Below are 24,288 nucleotides of genomic sequence, written 5' to 3'. Positions count from 1 at the left end.
TCCCCGGATAATTTCATGCAGTTGTCACCCTCCTGATTGTCTAGGTTCTTAGTGACTAGCACACAGATTCTACCATATGTGTGTGTATATATATGTATATGTATATATACATATATACATTCTTCCTATCTGTGTGTACATATGAAACAGCCATGCACTCTGCTCAAGACCTAGTTCTCCACATAGTGTCTGAGAATTTATACCAGTCCAATCCAAGGACCATCTCCTATAGTGAAGACAGAGGGACAATCAAGCATGCCCAATATTCAGTTTTGCTCATTGGGGGAAAGGCAGAGCTTTCAGCCCCTCATGCACGTTTGCAACAAGACACAGTACTCCCAGACAGGAGGAACCCAGAAGGGGACATGGACCAAGATAGATTGGGATGCAGATGGTAGACCATGGATCAGGATATACAGTGACACAATTTTGGACATGGATGGGATGGAAATGGGGACACACAGGGACACAGATTGGGTGACATATGGGTAGGGGGAGGGGAGCGGGATCCAAATGCCAACACACTTTTCTTTCCCCAAGGTAGGAGCTATTTCATAACCCCCGGCTCCTTGGCTAGGAGTTGTCCCTCCAGCACCAGTCTCCCCCACTCTCGGTCCCCGCCCCGCCCAGCCCCGACTCTCGCAGGGAAAATATGGTGTTTGCAAGCTCCATGGCTACGTGGCCCTCATGCAGACCGTGGAGAGGCGGTGATGTTGGATTTGCTTTAGTGCTCGTCATTTTCAGCTGTTTATAATCTTCTTCTGTGTCTGCATATTTTCTCTGTGCACATTATCCATCAGAGTAAAAAAAGGAACTATGAAAACCTCGACCAACTTTCCTATGACAACAAGCGAGGACCCAAGGTATCTTTGCATGGACGTGCACGCCGCCCACCGACCTAGGTAGTCACTGAGGTGCCTGTGAGAGTCACAGACACCAGCCCTCAGGCGTCTGCCTCCGCCTCCGGGCGAGAGGGCTTTAACCAAACAAAGAATAACTCTAAAGTCGAGGCAGGCTGGTGCTGGCAACATGGGCGCACGTGGCGGTGCCGAGCTGGTAGTTTTGTTTGAGGAGACAGAGAGAAAGAGAGAGAGAGAAAGAGAGAGAGAGAGAGAGAAGTACAGTCAGCAGGAGGAGAAGGACGAGCTCTCTCTGGGAAATGCATGTGAACCGTCGGGACCCGCCAGGGTTTCCTTTTTGAAACCCGGGAGGGAGCTGCCCCTATCTGGTCACCTGGGGACGGGGCTGCTCCTGCTGGCCACTGCCTAAATCAGGGCCTTTGCGGATTTCCCGCGGTTCTGGAAAAGACGCCCCCGTCTGAGTTCCCGGTTGCATTCCGAAAGCCTTTTTTCTGTTACCTGTCCGCTGCACGCCTCTTTCTGAGTCTCGGTCCACTTCAGTTTGCATGCACAGTGCAAAAAGGAGAGAAAGAGAGAGCGCGAGAGAGAGAGCGCGCGAGAGAGTTTGAGATTGACTGAGAGAGGAAGAGCGAAAAAGAGAGCGAGAGAGAGAGAAAGAGAGAGAGAGAGAGCAAGAACAAGGGAGCCAAGGAAAGAGAGAAGGAACGAAGAAGGAGTGAGTGGAAAAGGAGAGGAAATAAAGGAGGAAACGGCAACAGCCTTAGTTAACCTGAATTGCCGTTTGGGGTTACTGGTGGCTGCGGCCCCTTTGCGCCAGAGAGGCGCCGGTAACGGACCCAGCAGACCTAACACTCCGGTTCATAACCACAGGCAGAGAAGGTGCTGCAGTTTGAACCTGGGACCAAGAATGTGACAGCATTATTGAAGGAAGCACAGGAGCTGGAGGCTCGAGTCATCATCCTCTCTGCCAGGTAAGTCAGAAGTCAAAGATACGTTGTCACCTGCCCCTAAACCCCATCATGAGGCTTCAGGGTTTTATTCCTGCTCTGACCTAACTCTCCCTAACATAGAGTTTTTCATCTCTGCCCCAGTCCCCTGTGTAGCCCTTATCTTGCCCTCCCTAAATCATGTACACACACACACACACACACACACCCCTTCAACACACTACAGAGTTCCTAGAGAAAGTAATAGAATATATTTCAAGTTCCACAAGGCCTTTGACATTTGCAAATTGAGGCAACATAGACTTATAAGACTGAGTTGGAATTGGAAATAAAATAATGCTTATATAGTTTCTTGAGACTTAAAAAAGTACTTTTCCCTCAAGAAGTACAAGTATTATTCCTATTTCACAGAAGAGGAAACTAAGACTCATGGAGGTTAAGTGATTCATCCAAGGTCACATAAATAGGAAGTATCTTTAAGCCAGTATTCAAATCTAGGTGTCTTGATTCTAAGTCCAACATTCGTTCTTTTTTAAAAAAATTTTTAACTTAAAAATAAACTTAATGTTTTACATCAGTGCATCCAACCAAACATGCTTAGTAATTATATTTAAATTCATTCATTTTAATGAATCATTAAAAAGCATTAAAGCATCATTAACTATCTTTAGGTCATTCGCTCTTTTTTTTTTAGTTTTTATTTAGTATTTTATTTTTCCCTATTTACATGTCAAAAACAGTTTTTAGCATTCATTTTTAAAACTTTGAGTTCCAAATGCTCTCCCTTCCTCCCTCCCCCCACCCCTCATTGAGAAGGCAAGCAATTTGATATAGGTTATACATGGGTAGTCATGCAAAACATATCCATAATAGTCGTATTGTGAAAGAAAACATAGAGAAGGGAAAAAAAGCTCAAGAAAAATAATTTTTTTTTAAAGTATGCTTCAATCTATATTCAGACTCCATCAGTTTTTTCTCTGGGGATGGATAGCATTTTTCATCATAAGTCCTTCAGAATTGTCTTGGATCATTGTATTGCTGAAAATAGCTAAGTCATTCACAGCTGATCATCTTACAACATTGCTGTTACTTTGTACACAGTACATTTCACTTTTGTATCAGCCCATGTAAGTCTTTCCAGGTTTTTCTAAGAGCATCCTGCTCATCATTTCTTATAGTACAATAGTATTCCATCATAATCACTTACCACAATTTGTTCAGCCGTTCCCCAATTGATGGGCATTCCCTCAACTTCTAACTCTTTACCCCCAGAAAAGAGCTACTATAAATATTTTTGCACATATAGGTCCTTTTCCTTTTTTTTTTTAATCTCTTTTGGGATACAGGTGTAGTGGTATCATTAGGTCAAAAGACATGCATAGCTTTATAACCCTTTGGGTATATTTCCAAATTGCTCTACAGAATGGTTGAATCAGTTCACAACTCCACCAACAGTGCATTAAAGTCTCATTTTTCTCACATTCCCTCCAACATTTGTCATTTACCTTTTCTGTCTTTGGGGTTTTTTGTTTGTTTGTTTTGTTTTTTGGCAGGGCAATTGGGGTTAAGTGACTTACCCAAGGTCACACAGCTAGGAAATGTGTCAAGTGTCTGAGGTCAGATTTGAACTCGGGTCCTCCTGACTCCAGGGCTGGTGCTCTACTCACTGCACCACCTAGCTGCCCCTACCTTTTCTGTCTTATTAGCCAATCTAATAGAGATGAGGTAGAACCTCAGAATTGTTTTAATTTGCCTTTCTCCTATCAATACTCCTAGAGTATTTTTTCATATGGCTATAGACAGCTTTGATTACTTCATCTGAAAACTGATCATATTTTTGATCATTTATCAATTTGGGAATGGCTCTTAATTTTTATAAGTTTGACTCAGTTCTCTATATGTCCGAGAATTATTCTTCTAAGTCCCCACCAAGATTCAATCTTATCCATTTTTCCTCCTCAATGGTTCTAGTTAGTACATCAAGTCCACAACTGTTTTAGAAATGGAACAAACAAAAGAAAAGTAGGCACTTCTCCTGTCAAAGGCAAAATGTAAATAGGAAGGTACTCCAGAGATTGGTCTTATTTTGCATTTCCTGCAAATTAGCTAAAAGAGGGAGTTACACTGATATTTCATGGACTCCCAGACAGACAGAGCTGGAAGGAGCCTTAAAGAGCAATGTTAGAGTTTGACAGATGAGGAAACTCCCTTCAAAAAGGGGAAATAGCCCATTCAAGACCACATAGTCAGTGATGGGAGACCAGAACCAGGATTTCTTATTTGATTCCCCACCCAATGTTCTTATCTCTATGCCATGCTGCCCGTTTTTGCCAAGGACTTTAGTAGTGCCATGTCATCCCAAGATGATATTGCATACCAAGATCAATTTCAGGAGTCTCTGTGATGGGATTGCCCAGGTGTGAAGGGGCTTAAATGTCCAAAGCTGGCTGGCCCTTGTTCTGTTTTTCCTGGCCTCCCACAACCACTGCCCTAGTTCCAGCAGTTCATCTCTCCCCTAGACTCTGGAATATATCTGGCCACAATTATGCTTTTTGAAATTGCATGAGATATCAGAAAAGTAAACCATGAATTTCAATGTGGGTTGTGATAGATTGGGGAGGAGGGTAGCAGTGGCAAGGAAGAGCTCATCCAACCACATTTGTAGATTGGAAGGCCCTGTGTTCTGGGGAAAGGGATAGAGCAAGGATGAAAGGTTCATCATTGTAGATCATTCCATGAAGATATAAATCTTCTGTGTGACTGTGGAGACCTTCACAAAATTAGATAGCATTGGTAAGTAAGCTGGAAATTAAAATAGAAAACTCTTGTCCTTGTCTACTAAACAACATTTATCCCACCCCACCCCTACCGTAGAGCTGTGGATAGGTCTGGCCACTGCCCCTCTGGACAGAAACACTAGCATAGGGAAAGGTCTGAGAAAAATGACAATTATGACCCAAGAGAAGATACTTGGGTGAAAGGGAGGGGGTGAGGATGACAAAAAAAATAAGTTGGGGTATTAGAAAAGGAAAATAAATAAGGACTGGTAAACAAGATGGGGACACTTTAGCCTGTAGGGATGGAGGGGAAGAAATATGGGAAAGGATGACATAGATAATCACCAAATACCAGACACTAGAGAAAGAAGATGGAAAGATGTTTTGGGGGGAAAGTTTTACATTCCACTTTGAGAAGTAAATAAGTGTGTGCTGGTAAATGTTTAACAATCTGCTCTGAGTGGATGGGTGGGGAAATGTATGCAGGACACATTTTTAGGTTTAATCTGCATTATTAACATTTTTCTCCATCACTTTCTTAAGTCTAGGCAATCAACAAAACAACCAATCAAGTCTTGATTTATAGCAGTTGCTGATTTCTGAGGTGTAAAAACTCACATGGAATTAGTAAACTTAGGAACTCGTTGCCCCAAGATCATAGAATCCAAGGATTTAGAGCTGAAAGTGTACTTAGTCCATCCCCTTCATGGAAATAGCCTCATTGTAATCAAAAGAACTATAGCTTAGGTGTCAGAGGAGTAAATCAGTGGTGGGATTCAACCAGTTCTTCACACCAGTTTGGTAGAACAGGTACCTAATTTTAGGTTTAGTTTCGCAAACTGGTTGTTATGGGGCCGGCCTCTCTAGGTTCTGTGGAGAACCAATTGTTAATTCATTTGAATCGTGCCACTGATGCTAGTTACTGACTCTATGAGCTCGAACAAGACACTTCCTATCCCTGGGACTCAATTTCTGAATCTGCAAAACAAGGGATTGGACCAGATGATCTCTAGGACCCCTTCCAGCTCTACATGCTGTGATACTAATGCAAATGAAGAAAGTGGGGTCCAGGGAAGATAAACTGATTTGCCTTAATACATTCTGGTAATAGAAATAGATTCAGAAAAGATTTCAATGTATTCAAAAAGGACAAATTTCCTAATGAGATAAATCTGTCTTTTTCATGAAGTCTTCTATACAAGAATCCCATTATGACTGATTTTTTTTTAAAGAATGCTCAAATAATGATCCGAACCCCACTGTCAAAAGGGGAGCTGGACACATTAACATGGCTATACCTGTGATGTTGTCACTTCCTCATGCTTTCTGAGACCTGTCCTTGGCATTCTGTCACAATGCAACCCCTACTCTGTTCTCCCAAAACTGCCGTGTTTGAATATTTGAGGGAAAAAAAAAGGAAAATGCTTCAATTTTAGCCTTTATCAGAGGCCTGCCTGGTCCTAGGCACCAAGGAAGATCTAGTGACTTAATAAGATACAACAGCTCCTGTCTACCTTCCAAGATCTCACAGGGTAGTAAGGAAGCTATGACCTGTGGCAGAACTGGGACAAGGAAAGGTCTGAAAATTGCAGCCTCATGCCATGGAAGATCACATCCACTGGGTGTCACTGTCCATTGAAGGCTACTGGCTCACATTATAGTACATGCAACCTGACTTTGTCACAAAATTGATTCCCACATGCTAGGGAGAGAGGGATTTCCTGGCTTTAAAACTATGTACATAAAATATAAAAAGCATTTTTCTATAGCAATGTAAGGATTTTTCTAATAATGTTGGAACTGAACACATAGGCCAAAGAAAGTTGAAGTTTTAGCTAGAAAAAAAGTCTATATTACTATAAAAAGTTGTATAAAGTGCTCTAAAAAGTCATATTGAAAAGTTCTGAGATTGTATGCTAGGCAGCTGCCTGTTTTACCTTTCCCTAATGCCAAGCCTATACCTTGGACAAGTCACTTCCTTTCTCTGGGTCCTAGTTTCCTCTTCTGTCAAATAAGAGAGAGACTAGGTGATTGCCAAAAGAAAATGGAGGACACAGCCCTCCCTCCTGGAGCACCCCAGTCCTCTGTTAGTCAAAACCCTGAGATTCAGAGATCTGGTTTCCATCATGATGACGATAATGGTAAATGTGTTCTAGTAGAAAGAGCAGCCTTGGAGTCGGAGTACATGGTTTCAGATCCTTGCTCTGTTACTAACTTCCTAGTGACCTGTACTGAGCACAGCCAACATCTAGGGAGGGAATGGCACTCCTGCCTGCCCCAACCTGCCTTCTGGCTGGTTCGGACAAGTCCACGATTCCAATTCTTTGTGCCTCAGTTTCTTTATTTGTCAAATGAGAGAGTTGGACTAACTGATCTCTAAATCCCTTCCTAGCTCTGAATTCAATGACCCTATCAATATTTAGTGTCTATAAGGCTTTGAGGTTTCACCAAAAGCTTCTCTAGCTTCCTTCAAATGGCTCTTCAGTCTCACTATCCTGTCTGGTGAGAAGGCACATGAGGGTGGGCCCAAGGGGCTACAGACTTACAGGTTTTTATGCCATTACTTCTATATCACCCTTCCATACCCATGTCAGTTTTTAGTTTGAAAAGGTGCTGGGAAAGAGCCCCCAGCAGTCCCCTCACCTCTTCCCTATGTCTCTTTCCCACCAGGGCACAAAAAGCTCCAAGGCCTTACAAGTACACCCCACCCTAGCCTGGACTTATTTCTGCCCCACTACACACACCACCCTTCCCATCCTGCTCATAGTCCCACACCTAGTATATCCCTAACCTGCCCTAGGCATACCCCCAGCCCAATCCTTCAATGCCTTCCTAGATTTGGAACCTGGAACCTGTAGCTACCCCTATCCTGTGATGTGAGTCTGTCCTGTCTGCCCAGCAAGTACCCAGGGCAGGGACTGCGTTTGATGTTTCTTTTGACTTTTGCTTTGTCAAACACGTGCATTTGCATCTGCATGCACCCCCCCACACACACACATACACGTGCACACACAATCTCTACCATGGTGCCAGCCATATGGTAGGTATTCACCAAAGCCTCTTGACTGTCTGAGAAAGTCCAGCAGAGGAGGGCCCATTCTATGTGACTTACTCTATTTCTGTGCTTGTTGTATTCTCTGAAGCTTAATAGTCTAATTGTCCAAGAAAAACAATTTTTGCCTTCAGTGAGAGCGATGGAATGGGACCTTTTGTCCGGAGAATCTGTCGCCCCTTATGCAACATTTGAGCGCACTTTCGTGTGATGAAAACCCTCACCAGGATAGAAATCTTTCTTTAAAAGACAATCAGAGAGGGAGGGGGAGAAATTTTGAAATTCAAAAACTTGAGGAACTGACTGTTGTAAACTAAAATTAAAAATAAATAAATTATTAAAAAAAGACAATCAGACTGAAGAACAGAAGGCTTACCTAAAGCATGAGAGATAGATTTGTCAGTTGCTCTTTCCTTGGGCTTTAGCTTATGACACTCAGGGAAGGTCCCAAGGGTCCTGAGGACTTGACTTTTGTCTGAGGTGAGAGAATGGAAGGACGGTGTTGGGGGGGGATGGAGAAGGGTAGGGAATGGTGAGTAGGAAAGACGTCAAAGGAGGCATGTTGAGGGTCCCTGATAGAAAATAAAAGGCAGTTAGTGTAAGACTAAATGTTCTGGGTGATATACGTGTGTCTACACATGTATACATATACACACATACATACATAATGCTTTAAGGTCTATGAAGCACTTTCTTCCCAAAATTCTTGTGAGATAAATAGTACAAGTATTATAAATCCCATTTTACAGATGAGAAAACTTAATCTTGGAGACACTGAAAGATTGGTCCATGATCACATAGCAAATAAATTTCAGAACTTAGAATTGAGCCCAGGTTTCCAACTTCATGTCTAGTACTCTTTCTACTATATAATGATTCTTCTGTCTCTAAAAGGATCCTTATAATTCAGATCCAGGACATAGGAGTGTTGTAAGGATCAAAAAAAATTTCTATGAAAGTTATTTTAAAGTGTTAAATGCCACCCTTGTGTCCAGCTTCTCAACTACATTATTGTCAGAGTAATTTAGTATGGAGGAATGGAGGCAGGACTTGGGGGAAGGGCCAAGATGGGGGTGGGGGGACCCTGGCCCTTGTCATGCCCCCATCTGTCCTGCAGCGAGGATGATGCTGCCACTGTGTACCGGGCAGCCGCAATGCTGAACATGACAGGCTCTGGGTACGTGTGGCTCGTAGGCGAGCGGGAGATCTCAGGGAATGCCCTACGCTACGCCCCAGATGGTATGTACCAGGGAATGTTCCCAGGAGGATCTGTCTGGGGGGGCTTCATCAGTGATTACTATTGAAAAGGGCAGCAGGCTCATTGGGATGGTCTTAGCCATGGGTACAGGGACCCAGCCCTGCTCAGGGCTCTGGATTGTTACCAATTTGGGACCAATTTTGGGTCAGGGTGTAAGGGCTGGATGGGTCTCTGAGTGACAACTAGTTGTAAACCTGCTCAGGGATGGGTAGGATATTTCTGGGTCCAACAGTCACATTTCTTACGTGAACCTTCCCAGGTATCATTGGGCTGCAGCTGATTAATGGAAAGAATGAATCTGCACACATCAGCGATGCTGTGGGTGTGGTAGCCCAAGCTGTGCATGAGCTTTTTGAAAAAGAGAACATCACAGATCCGCCCCGTGGCTGTGTTGGCAATACTAATATCTGGAAGACTGGGCCCCTCTTCAAAAGGTAAGCGGAAGAGTGAAGACAAGAAGAAGATGGCCTACACCACAATGACTATGACCCCAGAGACACATGTGAATCAGGGCCCCTCCCACTTTATCACCCAACCCCTCATAACAGCGTTTTCTTCACCTTTCTAAAGCACTTTATGATTCACAGTATAAATTTCTTTGTTACAGAACCTTTCAGGGTATGTAGCACAAGAATTATTAACCCCTATTTTATAGTTGAGGCTCCTAGAAATTAAGTGATATGCCCATGGTCACATGGGCAGGTCAGAGCCAGAAATCAAACCTAGGTCTTCTGACTCTAAATCCAGAGCTCTTTGCCCTGTGCCACTCTGACCATTGCCATCACTGTCTCCATCATCTCCATCATCTTTGTCAGCATCTCCACCATGATTAACAGCATATCAAGGGATGGTAGAATTTAGAGCTGTGTCAGTATCCCTATGGTTATCTTCAGAATCAGTATCATATATATGGCCATCACCACCACCATCCTCAGCATGGTCTCCATTTTGGTACAGGTTTTTGTTGATTAGTCATTTCAGCTGTGTCCAACTCTTTATGACTCCATTTGAGGTTTCCTTGGCAAAAATATTGGCATGGCTCGCCATTTCCTACTCCAGCTCATTTTATAAATGAGGCAAACAGGGTTAAGTGACTCTCCCACCCATAGTAAATGTCTGAAGCTAGATTTGAACTCAACAAGATGAAGTCTTCCTGACTCCAGGCCTGGCACTGTATCTACTGCACCACCCAGCTGTCCCATTGGCACAAATTAAAGAGCACTGACTTTGGAGCCAGAGGATCTGAGCTTAATTACTACCCCTGATGTGGTTTAAGGAGTTCAGGGAACCCTCAAAGACCGGAGTACTGCACAAGGTTGTCTGGAATGAATTCTTGGACTCAAGCGTTCTTTAAGTCAAGGTGGCAAAGGTTTATTGTAACGCCAGTATGGTGAGCAGAGCTCCCTAAGGAGCTTGCCACTTAACAAGAATGTTGTTAAAGCTTATATAAGAAAAGTAGTGGCTTATTTGGCAGATATGCTAATTAGGTGATAATTTACAACCTTGGTCACAAGCATCATTCACTACTGGAAACCAGGGGGAGGGGTTTCTCAGGGGTGAATTTTTGGTCTGTTATGTCTGTAGCAAGATAGCTTTGAGAGCTGATGTCTATAACTTGACCTCTGGATTGAATATGATAACTGTGGGAATCATGATAATCCTGTGGTTACAAGATAGTCCTGTTTTTACAAGAGAATTTCTTCAGAGGTCAGCTTGTTCTTGTGATGGGGAGAGATAGTTTGTTTTACTGGGGTCCACTCATGAGTTATTGCTAGGCATAGTGCCCTTGGACTGGGGAGAAAACTGTCAGTGATAGTGTTTTGAAGTTAGGGGAAAAATGTGATCTTGGAATTGGAGTCCAAGCACAAGCACAAGCACCCAAGCACCCCATCACCTCTATGACCACAATTCATCTGTAAAATGAAGGGATTGGGGTCTCTTGCCATTCTCAATCTATGATCATTATGATCCCAGTCAATATTACCATCATCATCATTTTCATCATCACTCTCCCAGCATCACAGATCTAGTGTTGGAAGAGACCATCTCATCCAATTCTCTTATTTTACATAGGAGGAAACAGAGACCCAGAGAGGTTAAGTAAGGTACCCAAGATCACACAGATAGCATCAGAGGTGGAATATGAATGCAAGTTCTCTAAGTCCACAGAGCCAGAGGAGAAAACTGAGGCCTAGAGAAGTGACAGTGATTTGCCCAATGTCACCTAAGTAGTAAGTGATAGAGGCAGAATTTGAACTCATAACTTCTGTCTCCGAAGCCAATGATCCCTCTGTCTTTCTGCCTCCCTCACTCTCTCTCTCCTCTCTTTCTCTCTCCTCTCTCTTTTCTCCTCTCTTTTTCTTTCTCTGTTTTCTCTTTCTCCTCTCTCTTCCTTTTTCTCTCTCTCTTCTCTTTTTCTCCTTCTTTCTCCCTCTCCTCTCTCTTCCTCTCTCTCCACTGTCTTCCTCATAACCATCGCTTTCACCTTTATTATCACTGACTCCATGATCTTCATCATCACAGTCTTATCTCAAGCAACATCATCACCACGGGGAAGCTTCCTTGAAGCTTCCTTCAGCTGCCTGGAAACCACCATGCTAGACCTCGAGAGAAGAAATGCATGGTGAACCCCAATCTACTTCCCTAAAAAGGTTAAAATCCTATGCAATGGGATTGGGGACATTCTAAAAATATGAAGACTATTCTGGGAAGATGGAAAGAGAGTATGATTAATGTCCTTCAGATCATCAAGGTGGAAAGAATAGTCACAACCCTGTTCACTAGATCCCAGAAACTACAGCAACAGGATTCCTGAAAGATATTCCCAGCATAGGATGGGAATATAGGATCCAGAGGGGACCTTGCTCAATTCCTAGATGGCAGGTCTACAGAGAACTATGAAGGAAGCCTGGGCCTTTGGGGACATGGGGATATGACCACACTCAGTCTGTGTGGTGACATCAGGAAGGGATTGCCACAGTCTCTCCCAAACTGGCCCCCATTGCTAGAGCTGACCTTCCTCCAAATCCTGGTTTTGCCAATTACCAACTATGTGAGGTTGGGCAAATCACTTAACTTCTCTGCCCTTATCTACAAAAGGAGGTGATTGGATTAAATGACCCAAGGTCCTTTCCAGATCTAAATCTATGATACTCATCAGATATAGAATCTCAGACCAAAGTGGCCCTGAGGTCACCTCCAGGGATATTATTGAAGAGCAAATGTTTTTATGTAAGACTGGGCAGAACAGGATTTTCCCCCCCAAAGGCAGGGGAATTGGAAATGGAGGTAGAAAGACAAATACACATACACACACAAATACACAGATACAGTTATCCCTTCCACATCATGACTTTCCCCATCGTGGTTTCGCTCTATTGTGGGTCAGCATAAGAAAATAAATAGGAATTTTTTAAAGAGCTTTGTGGAAGCTACAGACAGCATGCAAAGGCCAGTAGGTGATACAGAAAAAGTTTAGAAACTCAGAAATACATAAAATACATGTGTAGTATTGTATAATATCAACCCAAATTTTACAATAAGGTACTGTAAAGGGGCAGCTATGTGACACAGTAGATAGAGCACTGGCACTGAGTCAGGAAGACCTGAGTTCAAATTCTGTCTCAGATACTTACTAGCTGTGTGACCCTGGACAAGTGACTTAACCCCGATTGCTTTCTCCCCCCCCCAAAAAAATAAATAAGGTACTGTAAACACTCCATAGAAGAAAAAGAAAAAAGATGGCCAAAAAATTTTACATGAATTTTCCAGATCATGGGGGTGCTATGCCCCTAATCCCTGCAGTGTGGAAGGGATAACTATATACTTATCAGGCACTCAGGTTTTATGACCTTTATTCAAAGCTAATTTAGCCTGGAATGATGGATGGGGAAAAGGTGTAGCTTTAGGAGGATGGCTGGTGAGTTCCTCCTCTCCATGTTCTCTGGGTCATATAAAGATGGAGGTGGAAGCCAAAGCAGTCAATGCCAGGACAAGGATTGGGAAGAAATCTCCTCAAACTATCACTCAATCTCCCCCATTCTTCCTTGTCTCTCAGGGTGCTGATGTCATCTAAGTACTCAGAAGGCGTGACTGGCCGGGTGGAATTCAATGAGGACGGGGACAGGAAGTTTGCCAATTACAGCATCATGAACCTGCAGAACCGAAAATTGGTGCAAGTAGGGATTTTCAATGGGAGCCATGTAAGTGGGGCTGAGGAGAAGGTTGGCAAGCTTAGCCCGAGGGTTTGGGGATCATGACTGGGGCTTCTGTCGGCTTGCCCATCATGCAACCCTCCTGCCTTTCAGGTCCTACCCAATGACCGTAAGATCATTTGGCCAGGGGGAGAGACTGAGAAGCCTGAAGGATATGAAATGTCAACCAGACTAAAGGTGAGTCTGACATAGAAAAGTTATAATGAATCCTGGGCAAATTCACCTCACCTCTGAGCCTCCATTTCCTCACCTGTAAAATTAAAATAATACTTGTATTACCCATTCAAGAGTTGTTGTAAAGAAAGTGCTTTGTAAATAATAAAATGGTGTTGTTTCCCAAGCTAATTAATATAATGCTTTGCTTGTAGAGGGCCCTCATTTGTTGAAATATGATTAAATTCCAGCTAAGTAATATAGATTTAGGTATCATTATTAAATACTGTTAGTCCTTTTCCTATCTGTAATAAAAGCATTCTGCTTAAAAAAAAAAAGTTATAATGTACCATAGGCAAGAGAATTGATCCCACCTCCTCAGAACGATCTCTCCTCGGTCAGTGAGGCCTGATCAACCAGGTAGATCATTCAGGAGAGGGGATGAGAAAACACAGAGCTGAGGAGACAAGGATGCTGGGAGAGACAGTGAAACAGGGCTGAGTGGAGAGACAGAGAGATTAGATGGAGAGGCAGACAGATAGGGAGGGAGAGGTGGAAAGATCACAACAGAGACAGAAAGGCAGGGACAGATGGTATCAGGGAAGGAAGGGGAGGTTCTCTAGGGAACCCAAGCTAAGTTTTTCCCTCCCTTTTCTCCCCCACCCCCCCCAGATTGTTACTATCCACCAGGAGCCCTTTGTGTATGTGAAACCAGCTCAAGATGGTGAAACCTGTAATGAAGATCTCACAATCAATGGGGAGAAGATAAAGAAGGTCACCTGCACAGGCCCGAATGACACCCATCCGGGCGCCAGTGAGTCTAGGTTGAGGGGGTGGGGATCAGAAAGGGGAACACTTGCTCTTGGTGGATAGCAGGAATGGTTTGATAGTGGTCTGGGCTGGGGAGCCTAGTTGTCATAACCATCTTCTCCTGGGGTTCCCCATCCCCCCAGGCCGCCACACTATACTCCAGTGCTGCTATGGTTTCTGCATTGACCTGCTCATCGACCTGGCCAAAACAATGAACTTCACCTACGAGGTCCATCTGGTGGCTGATGGCAAGTTTGGCACCCAGGAGCGGGTAGGTGGGCAAAAGGACTAAGAGAATGGAATGGGGAGGCTGGGCTTTGGTGTCTGGGGAATTGGAGGTGGCCAGGAGAATCAAGAAATGAAACAGGTGAAGTGGGGCTCAGGACTGAGGGCCTATGAGGGAAGGAGAATTAGGGTATAGGCTTAGAAAGAATGGGGGAACCACATCGCAGGGGTTAGGAGCACAGCACCCCCAGAATCTGGAAAATCCACGTAAGACTTTTTGACCCTCTCTTTGTATCAGAGAAGAAGTCTGAATCTTTTCTTTTTCTTTTATGTTTATAGTACCTTATTTATTTATTATTTGGGGGAAGGCAATCAGGGCTAAGTGACTTGCTCAGGAGGAACCTTGAGGGACCTGGGGGCTAAATATAAAAAAGAGCAGAATGGGGACCAGCTGGGATCTAAGACTAAAGAACTAACCCAGTGTGAAGAATGGAAGAACTAGGAATCAGTCTGAGGACTGGATCCAGGACTCCAAAGCCCATATCCCCCTCCCCAGGTGAACAATAGTAACAAAAAGGAGTGGAATGGGATGATGGGGGAGCTACTGAGTGGACAGGCAGACATGATCGTGGCCCCACTGACCATCAACAATGAGCGGGCCCAGTACATCGAGTTCTCCAAGCCCTTCAAGTACCAGGGACTGACCATCTTGGTGAAGAAGGTCAGTTGGAGACTGGGGAAGGGGCTTGGTAAACTGACATCCCTGGGAAGGGTCGGGGCACCCCCAGGCAGCTGGGAAGGTGTAAGAAGTAAAGGATGGGGGGAGAGGCCTGTTCTGGAGGGCAGAGATGCTCCCTTATGATCTCTCCTCTCCCCCCTGCACCTCCCTTCCAGGAAATCCCTCGGAGTACACTGGACTCATTCATGCAGCCCTTCCAGAGCACACTGTGGCTGCTGGTCGGACTCTCTGTACATGTGGTAGCCGTCATGCTCTACCTGCTGGATCGGTTTAGGTGAGAGTGAGATACCCCCGACCTTTGACCCTCGCCTCACTCATCCTCACTCACTACTTCCCTTTCCCAGGGACCTGAGAGGGACAGTGCTAGGGGAGGGAGAGATAAGGGATACCAGAGGGATTATGGTCCAGGAAGGAAGAAAAAGATTGAGGGGGAGGGAACTGGCCTGGAGGGCTGGTGCTGCCCTTTCCCTCCTGTCCCCCTCAGCCCCTTTGGCCGGTTCAAAGTGAACAGTGAAGAAGAAGAAGAAGATGCACTGACCCTCTCCTCAGCTATGTGGTTCTCCTGGGGGGTCCTGCTCAACTCTGGGATTGGAGAAGGTAAGGGCCACTGGAGCACTCCTATTCTCACTGTCCAGCTTCTCAGACCCACTCATGGCCTCCTGACTTTCCCATCCAGCCTTCTTGTCTCAACATCCAGCCTCCTGGACCCCTGTATCACCCTCTTGGAGGGTCCTCCCACCTCCCAGATCCTACTTTCAACCTCTCAGACTCAACAACTAAACCCAGGTGGCAAGTACTGCCATGTTTCTCTCCTTGCCTCTCAGGTGCCCCCCGAAGTTTCTCAGCCCGGATCCTGGGCATGGTCTGGGCTGGCTTTGCCATGATCATCGTTGCCTCCTACACTGCCAACCTGGCAGCCTTCCTGGTGCTGGACAGACCAGAAGAACGCATCACGGGCATCAATGACCCTCGAGTGAGGACCCACGCCTAGCTGGGCAGGACTAAGGCGCTGTGATTCCTCGACCAGAGCCCCTGAAAGAGGGAAAACAGAGGGTTGGGGTCTAGGGGTGGGGACAGAAGATATCAGGGTAGAGACAGAGTCTGGGAGATAGTGAATGCTAGGATTTGCAGGGAGTGGGGAGAGGGGGGAGGGGGATGGGAGCCACATGGATTGGTGGCCAGGAGGTATCTGAGGGCAGTCAGTGTGGCTAGCATTCTAAGGTGGGAACAAGGGGCAGTCAGGGGGTTGTGGGATAGAGGTCCAGAGACAGCCTCTCTGACACGTCTCCTGCTGACCCCTAGCTACGGAACCCCTCGGACAAGTTCATCTATGCCACGGTGAAACAGAGCTCTGTGGATATCTACTTCCGGCGGCAGGTAGAGCTGAGCACTATGTACCGGCATATGGAGAAACACAACTATGAGAGTGCTGCTGAAGCCATCCAAGCCGTGCGGGACAAGTGAGGGCTAGGGACCCCGTGGGCACCCAGGGTCCAGGGCTGGGGGGGGGGGGTTAGTGCTGGGACCGGGGCATAGCGGAAGCCAGAGTCCAAAGGGTTTAGATAAAGAAAGACTAGGCAGCAGGAGAAGCCGAGGGCACCCGGAGAAGGGTACACAGCACCTGAGTTGGAATCCTGCCTCTGATGTGAACTCCTTGTGCCAACTTAAATGACTCATCTGACCTCCCTGGGCCTGTTTCCTTAAAGGAGTGGCTGTACTAGGTGGTCCCCACCAGCTCCAAATTTGAGATCCTATAACACTGCCCCCGAGCCCTGCAGCCTCTAGGTGTATTACAGGGTGCCAGGGGAACAGGGCACAGGAGATGTGACTGCCTCGACTGGATCCCCATGACCCTGCTCCTATGCCTCCAGCAAGCTTCATGCCTTCATCTGGGATTCTGCAGTGCTAGAGTTTGAGGCCTCACAGAAGTGTGACCTGGTGACCACAGGAGAACTGTTCTTCCGCTCTGGCTTCGGCATTGGCATGCGCAAAGACAGCCCCTGGAAGCAGAATGTCTCCCTGGCCATCCTCAAGTCTGTACCCCCCAGCCCTGGGGACCCCAACCCTGGCTGGGAAAGCCCCACCCCAATGCCCCAAGCCCTGGAGACCCTGTGCACAGACACTGACTGTATGCATAAGTTCACAGATGTGTGCCCAATACATGCCCTTCCCGTGTGGTCCCCAACCAAGGATCTCCCTGACTCCTTGTAAACCCCTATATTTAAAAACAAAAGCAAAAAGCCCAATGTCAGCACTTCTGGCCCTTCTTCCTCATTTCTTTATCCCCTACTCTGTGGCCAGATTCATCTCTCTGTCTCTGCCCTCCCTGTGTTCCTCCTTTCCTTTCTCAATGCATCTCTTTCCACCTCTATTTCTCCTTCCTTCCCTCTCTCTTTGTGTCTGTCTCCCTCTCTCCTCCATATCTCCTCTCATTTCTCATCATTCTCCATGTCTCTGATCCTGCATCTGAAATGCACTGGGTCCCACACCACTTTTCTCCAGGTCTCATGAGAATGGCTTCATGGAGGATTTGGACAAGACTTGGGTTCGATACCAGGAATGCGACTCCCGCAGCAATGCTCCAGCAACTCTCACCTTCGAGAACATGGCTGGTGGGTGCCCCCTCTTTTCTTCTCCCCCCACCTGCAAAGACAGAAGTCCCTGCAAGGGATTCATATCTGGCCTTTTGTGATCATGAATGAAGCTAATCTCTGAGTCCAGGGGATGCCCCAGGATGGTGCTGGTATATGGCCATCGGTCAGTCAATTTGAATTTATTAAGCACTTACTATGTGCCAGGCACTGGGCTAAGTGCTGAGAAGCCAGAGAAAGGCAAAAGAATCTCTGTCCTCAAAGAGCTTACAATCTAATGGGGGAGACAGCATGCAAAGTAATATGTACAAACAAGCTATATACAGGATAAATAGGAAATTATCAACAGAGAAAAAGCTAAGAGGGATTGGGAAAGGCTTCCTGTAAAATGTGGAATTTTAGCTGAAGCTTGAAGCAAGGCAGGGAAGCCAGGAGGTAGATATGAAGAGGGAGAGCACTTCTGGGTGCCAAACTTGCCAAGTTACCTTGGAGGGGAAGGCCAGATTTGGCGGGGAGGGCTGTGATGGGAGGAGAAGGAGGAAAGGCCTCTATGCAGAAAGAATGAGGTGTTTAAGGTGGGTCTTGGGGGGAAAAAAAGCAAGGATTTCAAGAGGCAGAGATGAGAGAGAAGGCATTCCAGGCATGAGGGACAGTTAGTCAGTCAACCAGCATTTATTATGCACCTATTATGTGCCAGACCCTGTGCTAAGCCCTGGGGATACAAAGAAAGGCAAAATCATGGTCTCTATCTTTAAGAAGCTCACATTCTGATGGGGGAGAAAACATGAAAATAACTAAATATATATAGGATTCATTTCTGGTTTGAGGATGACCCTGGAAGGACTCACCAGTGGACACGGATGGGGGTGAGGGCTGGGAGGGGAGGGGGAGCAGGAGGGAGGTATGGATCTGGTCTCTGAGTCCAGGGTAACCAGCTGTGGGCACTTGTAGGAGTATTCATGTTGGTGGCCGGTGGGATCGTGGCTGGAATCTTCCTGATTTTCATTGAGATCGCCTACAAAAGACACAAAGATGCCCGCAGGAAGCAGATGCAGCTGGCCTTTGCAGCAGTGAATGTGTGGAGGAAAAACCTACAGGTAGGCCAGCGGGGCGAGTGGCTCTGTATCTGTGACCCAGTGCCCTTACCCCAGCCCTTGGCCGGCCTGTCCCTGGCTCCCAGGGCACTCCTGCCTACAGCCCAGCCCCTCCCAGGTCTTTCTGACCCTGCTGTTGCCCCTTTCTCCCACCCTGGGCTGTAACCCCTCCCCCACTTCCAATAGCCCTGGTCTGTGCTGGAGTTCTGGGATAATACCAAAAAGCCAATGGTGAGTGGTGCCCAAACAGAGGGGTCCTGGAAGGCTGCCCGAAGGAGTGGCCACTGGCTCAAGCTATCCCTGGGACAGATTCTCCACTCACCAGTGCCTCACAAAGAGAGGCCTAGGATCATCCCACCCCTGGCATTCTAAGTAGCCCATATGTTTTGGGCATCTCTCACTGATACCCATTTCACACCAAAGGAAACCTAAGGACCAGAAGGAGGCAGAGACTCCTTTGAATCTAGAGCCTGAGTCCTGGCTTTGGCTCCCTGTCTCCGTTCCTTCTGGGGAATCACTTTCTCCCTCTCTCTCATGTTCCTTGGGGTTAACCCTTTCCCTGCGGTGTCCATGTGCTCAGTGATCTCCTCCACCCCACCACACTGTGCTCTGCTCCGCCCTGGATGTCCGAGGCTGTTTCTGTGTCTTTAGGAACCCGCCAGCGCGCAGGGAAACGGTTTGACTTAGAACCAGCGCAGAGAGCGGGGTTGTAAAAAGTGCGATAGCCCTGGCTGGGGCCTGGGTTCGGGCTGTGGTGGAGGGCAGGTGCCCGCTGGGTGGCAGGCAGCCCAGGGTAAGGAACCAGCCCACACTTGGAGATGACAGAGATTGTTGGACTCGGATCCCCGATGGCTAAAGATACGTTTGTCTCGTTTTCTTCTCTTCCTCCCCCAAGCAGGGCCCAGCCCCAGGGAGTCTGGGCTGGGGTATCCCCCCACCATGCACACACACTTACTCCCTTGTCGGCCTCTTCCTGGAGGCCAGGGGAGGGGGAGGCTGGAGGCACTGAACCCCTCGGAACTCCCTGTGAAAACAAAGGCAGCCCCTTCTCCGGGGGAAGATGCTATCAGGGAGAAAGGGGGCTTTGTCGGAACACATCCAGGGAGGGAAGGTCTGGGCTAGTGCTCATGCTGGGGAAGGGATGCCCCCCACCCCACCACCCATCCCTCATCCCCCTTATCCTGATCTTGTTGCTGGTGCCTAGGACAGCTGCTGATGCTTGTCCCTCGGGGGAATGGGACTCTCTTACTGTTGGGACTGAGCACGTGGGGAGACCCATCCCATCCCACCTGGCCTGGGAGAACCAGGGCTGACTGTTGGACAAGACAACTCCGTCTGTCTTTCTCTCCAACTCCATCACAACCTCTTGGTGACATTACACCTTGCCTTTGGCTGGATTTTCCTTTCTTAGTTTCTTTTTTTCTCTTTCTCTTTTTTTTGTTTTTGTTTTTGTTGACCCCTCATCAGAGGGATTACCTGCCTTGCAGAAATGGATAATCACGATTTCAGTGTGTTTTTCCCAGTCCATCTATGGAACCTCTGACCTTGCTGCCAAGGCCCACCCTCCCATCCTTCTTGAGAACCTGGCCCCCAGGGGAGGCAGGGAGCAGTCTGGGCAAGGAGGGGGTCACTAGGGAGCTGAGGTACACAGGGGCCAGCCCCTGAAAAAGAGAGTGAGAGAGAGCCAGAACAGCACAGGCCCCATCCTGTTCTCCCCAGACACTCCAGAGTGAGCCAGGCCAGACACACATGGTGTAGAAAGAGAGGAAACCTGTCTGTCTGTCTGTCCTGTGCAGAGAAGCAGGACTAAAGACCTGCACAGGCATCAGCAGTGGCAGCAGCAGGAGGGTAGGGCTAGCAAGGAGCCCACCCTTAGCAATCTAATCACTTATACATATTCATTTTAGGATAGAAAGAGTGGTAGAGCAGAGCCCGACCCTAAAAAGAAAGCCACATTTAGGGCCATCACCTCCACCCTGGCCTCCAGCTTCAAGAGACGTAGGTCCTCCAAAGACACGGTAAGAGGGAGAAGAAAATCTCCAGTCACTCTCTCTGTCTCTCTCTCTCTCTGTCTTTTCTTCTCCCTCTCTCTCTCTCTCTCTCTCTCTCTCTCTCTCTCTCTCTCTCTCCCCTCTCTCTCTTTGCTCTCTCTTCTCTTTTTTCCTCTTTCTGTCTCTCCATCTCTTATCTCCCTTTTCTTTGCTTCTCTTTTTAAAGTCTGTATCTTTTTCCTTCTGTCCTTGTTTCTGTCTTTCTGTCCTGTTTCACTAGCTCATTGCTTCTTTGTTTCTTATCCCTATCTCCCTGTGTATCTCTTTCTGTATACCTCTGGGCCTCTCTGTATCCCTCTCCCTTTCTTTCCCTGTCTCTCTCTCCACATTCCTCTCCCTCTCTCCTTTCATCAGCTTCTGTCTCTTAGTGTCCTTCATCTTTAACATTTAGTCTTTCTCCATTGGCTTCTCTCTGTTCCCTGTATCTTCTTTGTGATGTTTTTCCGTTATGCTTGAATCTCTAGAGAATATGCCTTCCTCTGTTTTCCATTGTCTTCATCTCATCTCATCTCTGTCTACATACTGAATTATCTTTGTATCAAGAAGGAGAATATGAGTGAAAAAGAAACATAAACAAACATATGTTCTGTCTCACGATTCCCTCTCTTGATGTCTATTTTTCTTTCTCTGCTTTCTTCCTCTTTTTCCAGTTTCATCTTTCTTTGTCCTGCCAGTCTTTATGTCTTGGTACCTCTGTGTTTCTCTCCATCTCCGTTTTTCCATTCTCTCTCTTTACATCTATCTCCAGTTTTCATAATTTTCTGTCTCTATCTCCTTCTCCTGTCTTCATCTCTCTTTGTCTCTTTTTACATGGATCTCTCTTTGTCATAGCTTCTCTCTGAGTCTCTCTCCTTCCACCTCTGTCTTTCTCTGTCTCTTTCTCTGTCTCTGTCTCTCTCTCTTTCTCTTTTTTCCTGCCATCCCATGACTGCCACACACTCATCCTGAAGCTGCCTCATGTTGTCAGTCAGTCAGTCAGTCAGTCAGTCTCAGCGCCTGTCTCTGGGCCTGGCCCAGGGGCCCTGGGGGGCCGGGGATGACCTGCCTCCTAGTCTTCTCACCGATTTGGGAGATTCTACCAACTTTTTATTTTTTCCCCCTTTTTTTCTTGGACTCTCCTGGTTTCCGCCGGTCCTCTCCTCGATGCCCCACACAGCCCAGAGATCGGGTAGTGTGTGATGACTGTCCCTCCGTGTCCCGTCCCGTCTGTCCTGGTCCTGCCTGGCCCATCCCCGTCACTCCCTCCCAGAGCCTGTCTCACCTGTCTCACCAGAGCCATGCCTGTTGCATCCTCCATGTGGTCTCTGTGTGGGTCGGGGCCCAGGGCTGGGGAGGACAGAGGCCAGGCAATTGGGGGGATTCAAGCCTTGGGGGAGGGCTGGGCCTTATGGGGCTGCCAAGCTGGCTTTCAACTTATACTGGGTCCTACTGTTCCTTTCAGACTATTGCTGAAAGATGCTCTTAGAGAGTGGGGGAAAGGGAAATTCTAGGCTAGGGAATTCTGGACCCTACCTTGAAAGCTCTGGAGTCTGGAGTGGGGGACACTCCATCCCAGCCCTGGTCCAAGACTTCTTAAAGGAAACATTTACCCTGGCCTGACCTCAAGGGTGGGGAGAGGTAGGGTTGGATGAGTAGTTAAGTTACAAGGAAAGATGGGTTTAGGGATGGGGGTCACACAAAGATAGCTAGGAGGACAGGAACTCAGGCTGAAATTACGAATCCCAAGGTGCATTACTCAACGTTTGCATCATGCTGGTAATGCTGGTTTTTCCAAGCTACTTTCCTGCCCCAGCTATTAGGGGATTTTCTTTTGGGGAATGATCATGGAGGCCCTCACCTCTATCCCTTAGCTGGGCCCATCCCTTCCAGTACGTATCTGGGAATGGGATTGGGTGGAGTAGTCTGCAAAAGCATTCTCTCTCCTTGCCCCTGGGCTGAGAAAGAGACAGATCCTCCTCTCCTAAGGCCTCATAGAAGGGACCACCCCCCAACAGCTGCTTTCTTCTGAAGAGACAGGTGAAGGCCCTGGGAGCCCGGGGGAAGTTGTCCCGAAGGACAGTTCTGGAAGGGACCTACAGTTCCTGCTTCCTGGAATATCTAACCCAGAAAAAAAGATGTGTTGTTCTCTGCTCTACTGGGCCCAACCAGGACAACAATTCTTTCTGAACACAGAGACTAATCATCCTAGCGTACCTCTAATTTACAAAGTGACTTCCTGGCAATAGCAACGTGAAGGAACCAGGATAGGTGTTAGTTATAATCCCTGTTGGACGATGAAGAAACTAAGGCTAAGCAAACATATGTGACTTGCCCAATATCCCATAGCCAGGTAGTAGCAAGAGGCAGGATTCAAACCCAGGTCTTCTTACACCAAGCCTGTCACTCTTACTACCGTTTGACCCCTCAGACACTAACCTAGGAGCTTCAGATACCAGACAGGGAGATGGCAAAAAGAGACTAGATCTACCATAGCTTCCTAGGTGTCATAGAAAAGGGATGCCTGTAGGTAAGGAACCATCCTGCCTTAGGGCAGATAGCCCTGGACCTTAATTCTTTGACCTACTTAGCAAAAATCCCTCAGTGACATTCTATGTCCCTCCCCTGACTCCTCTTTCTTATATCCTCCATTCTAAGGATTCTTCTCCTCCTCTACCCCTCTCCATCCCCAAGACCACAGAGTTTAGGGCTGGAAGGGACTAGAGAGATCCATTTTACAAATGAAATAATCAGGGCCTCAGAGGATTAGTCACTTGTCCTAGGTCACACTGGTTATAAGCAACAGATCCACAATTCATAATAACTAGTGTAAGGTTTGCAAAGCACTTTCCATCAAACCTCATTTGACCTCACAGCAACCCCTGTGAGGTAGGTACCATTATTAGCCCCATTCTACAGATAAGGAAACTGAGGCTGAGAGAGGTTAAGTGATTTGGCCAGGGTCACCCAGCCAATCAGTGTGTGATGCAGGACTTGAATTCAGGTCTTTGTGACTCCAAATCCGGTGGTCTGTCCACTGCACCACTAGAAGCCTTGCTGCTTCTAAATCCAAGCTTCCTTCCGTGATTCCATGATGCTCTCAGCATTGAGCCCCATTCAATTCAAGTTTTCACTGAGCATATCTTACTTCTTGATTAGCCCCCAGGTGGACCTAGCAGAGAGACAGGAGGAGAAGCCAGAGGGGAAGTCCTGGAGTAGCTCTTGAGTAGGGTTGAGGTGACGTAGGAAGAGTTTACAGACTATGGAAAGAAGCCCTTTTTACAGCTCCAGCCTCTGTTCCAGATTCTCCCCAGTGTGAAGCAGGTAGCTGGTACAGATGATAGGGAGCTAACCTCTGTTGGACTTAGGAAGTCCCAACTTGGAATCCTGCCTCAGACATTTGCTAACTGTAACCCCTAGCAACTTCTTCTAGCCTCAGCTTCGTCATCTGTAAAATATGGATTATAACACCTGCCTCACAGAGTTATTATGAGGATCAAATGGTACAATGCAAATGTTAAAGAGCTATGTAGATGCTAGC

General features: G+C 46.8%; 1 protein-coding gene across 4 annotated transcripts in view; it reads left to right on the top strand.

Annotated features, from left to right (window-relative positions):
- The window catches only part of GRIN1 (glutamate ionotropic receptor NMDA type subunit 1), a 41,159-nt gene that overhangs the window by 12,872 nt on the left and 3,999 nt on the right, over positions 1-24,288 (top strand). Inside the window, exons 4-20 of one of the 4 annotated variants that reach the window (XM_036751290.1) lie at positions 801-863; positions 1,731-1,831; positions 8,754-8,875; positions 9,154-9,328; positions 12,952-13,096; positions 13,202-13,285; positions 13,934-14,075; positions 14,215-14,342; positions 14,853-15,017; positions 15,191-15,309; positions 15,520-15,632; positions 15,860-16,008; positions 16,338-16,495; positions 16,907-17,068; positions 17,538-17,647; positions 18,578-18,723; positions 20,628-20,738. In XM_036751290.1, the coding sequence (XP_036607185.1) occupies positions 801-863; positions 1,731-1,831; positions 8,754-8,875; positions 9,154-9,328; positions 12,952-13,096; positions 13,202-13,285; positions 13,934-14,075; positions 14,215-14,342; positions 14,853-15,017; positions 15,191-15,309; positions 15,520-15,632; positions 15,860-16,008; positions 16,338-16,495; positions 16,907-17,068; positions 17,538-17,647; positions 18,578-18,723; positions 20,628-20,738 (2,193 nt within the window). The remainder of the gene's footprint in view (positions 1-800; positions 864-1,730; positions 1,832-8,753; positions 8,876-9,153; positions 9,329-12,951; positions 13,097-13,201; positions 13,286-13,933; positions 14,076-14,214; positions 14,343-14,852; positions 15,018-15,190; positions 15,310-15,519; positions 15,633-15,859; positions 16,009-16,337; positions 16,496-16,906; positions 17,069-17,537; positions 17,648-18,577; positions 18,724-20,627; positions 20,739-24,288) is intronic. The other 3 variants (XM_036751291.1, XM_036751292.1, XM_036751293.1) reach the window with 3 other exon arrangements.

Source organism: Trichosurus vulpecula, chromosome 3 (assembly GCF_011100635.1).
Source record: "Trichosurus vulpecula isolate mTriVul1 chromosome 3, mTriVul1.pri, whole genome shotgun sequence".
NCBI classification, from domain to species: Eukaryota; Metazoa; Chordata; class Mammalia; order Diprotodontia; family Phalangeridae; genus Trichosurus; species Trichosurus vulpecula.
This window is presented reverse-complemented; position numbering and strand designations above follow the sequence as displayed.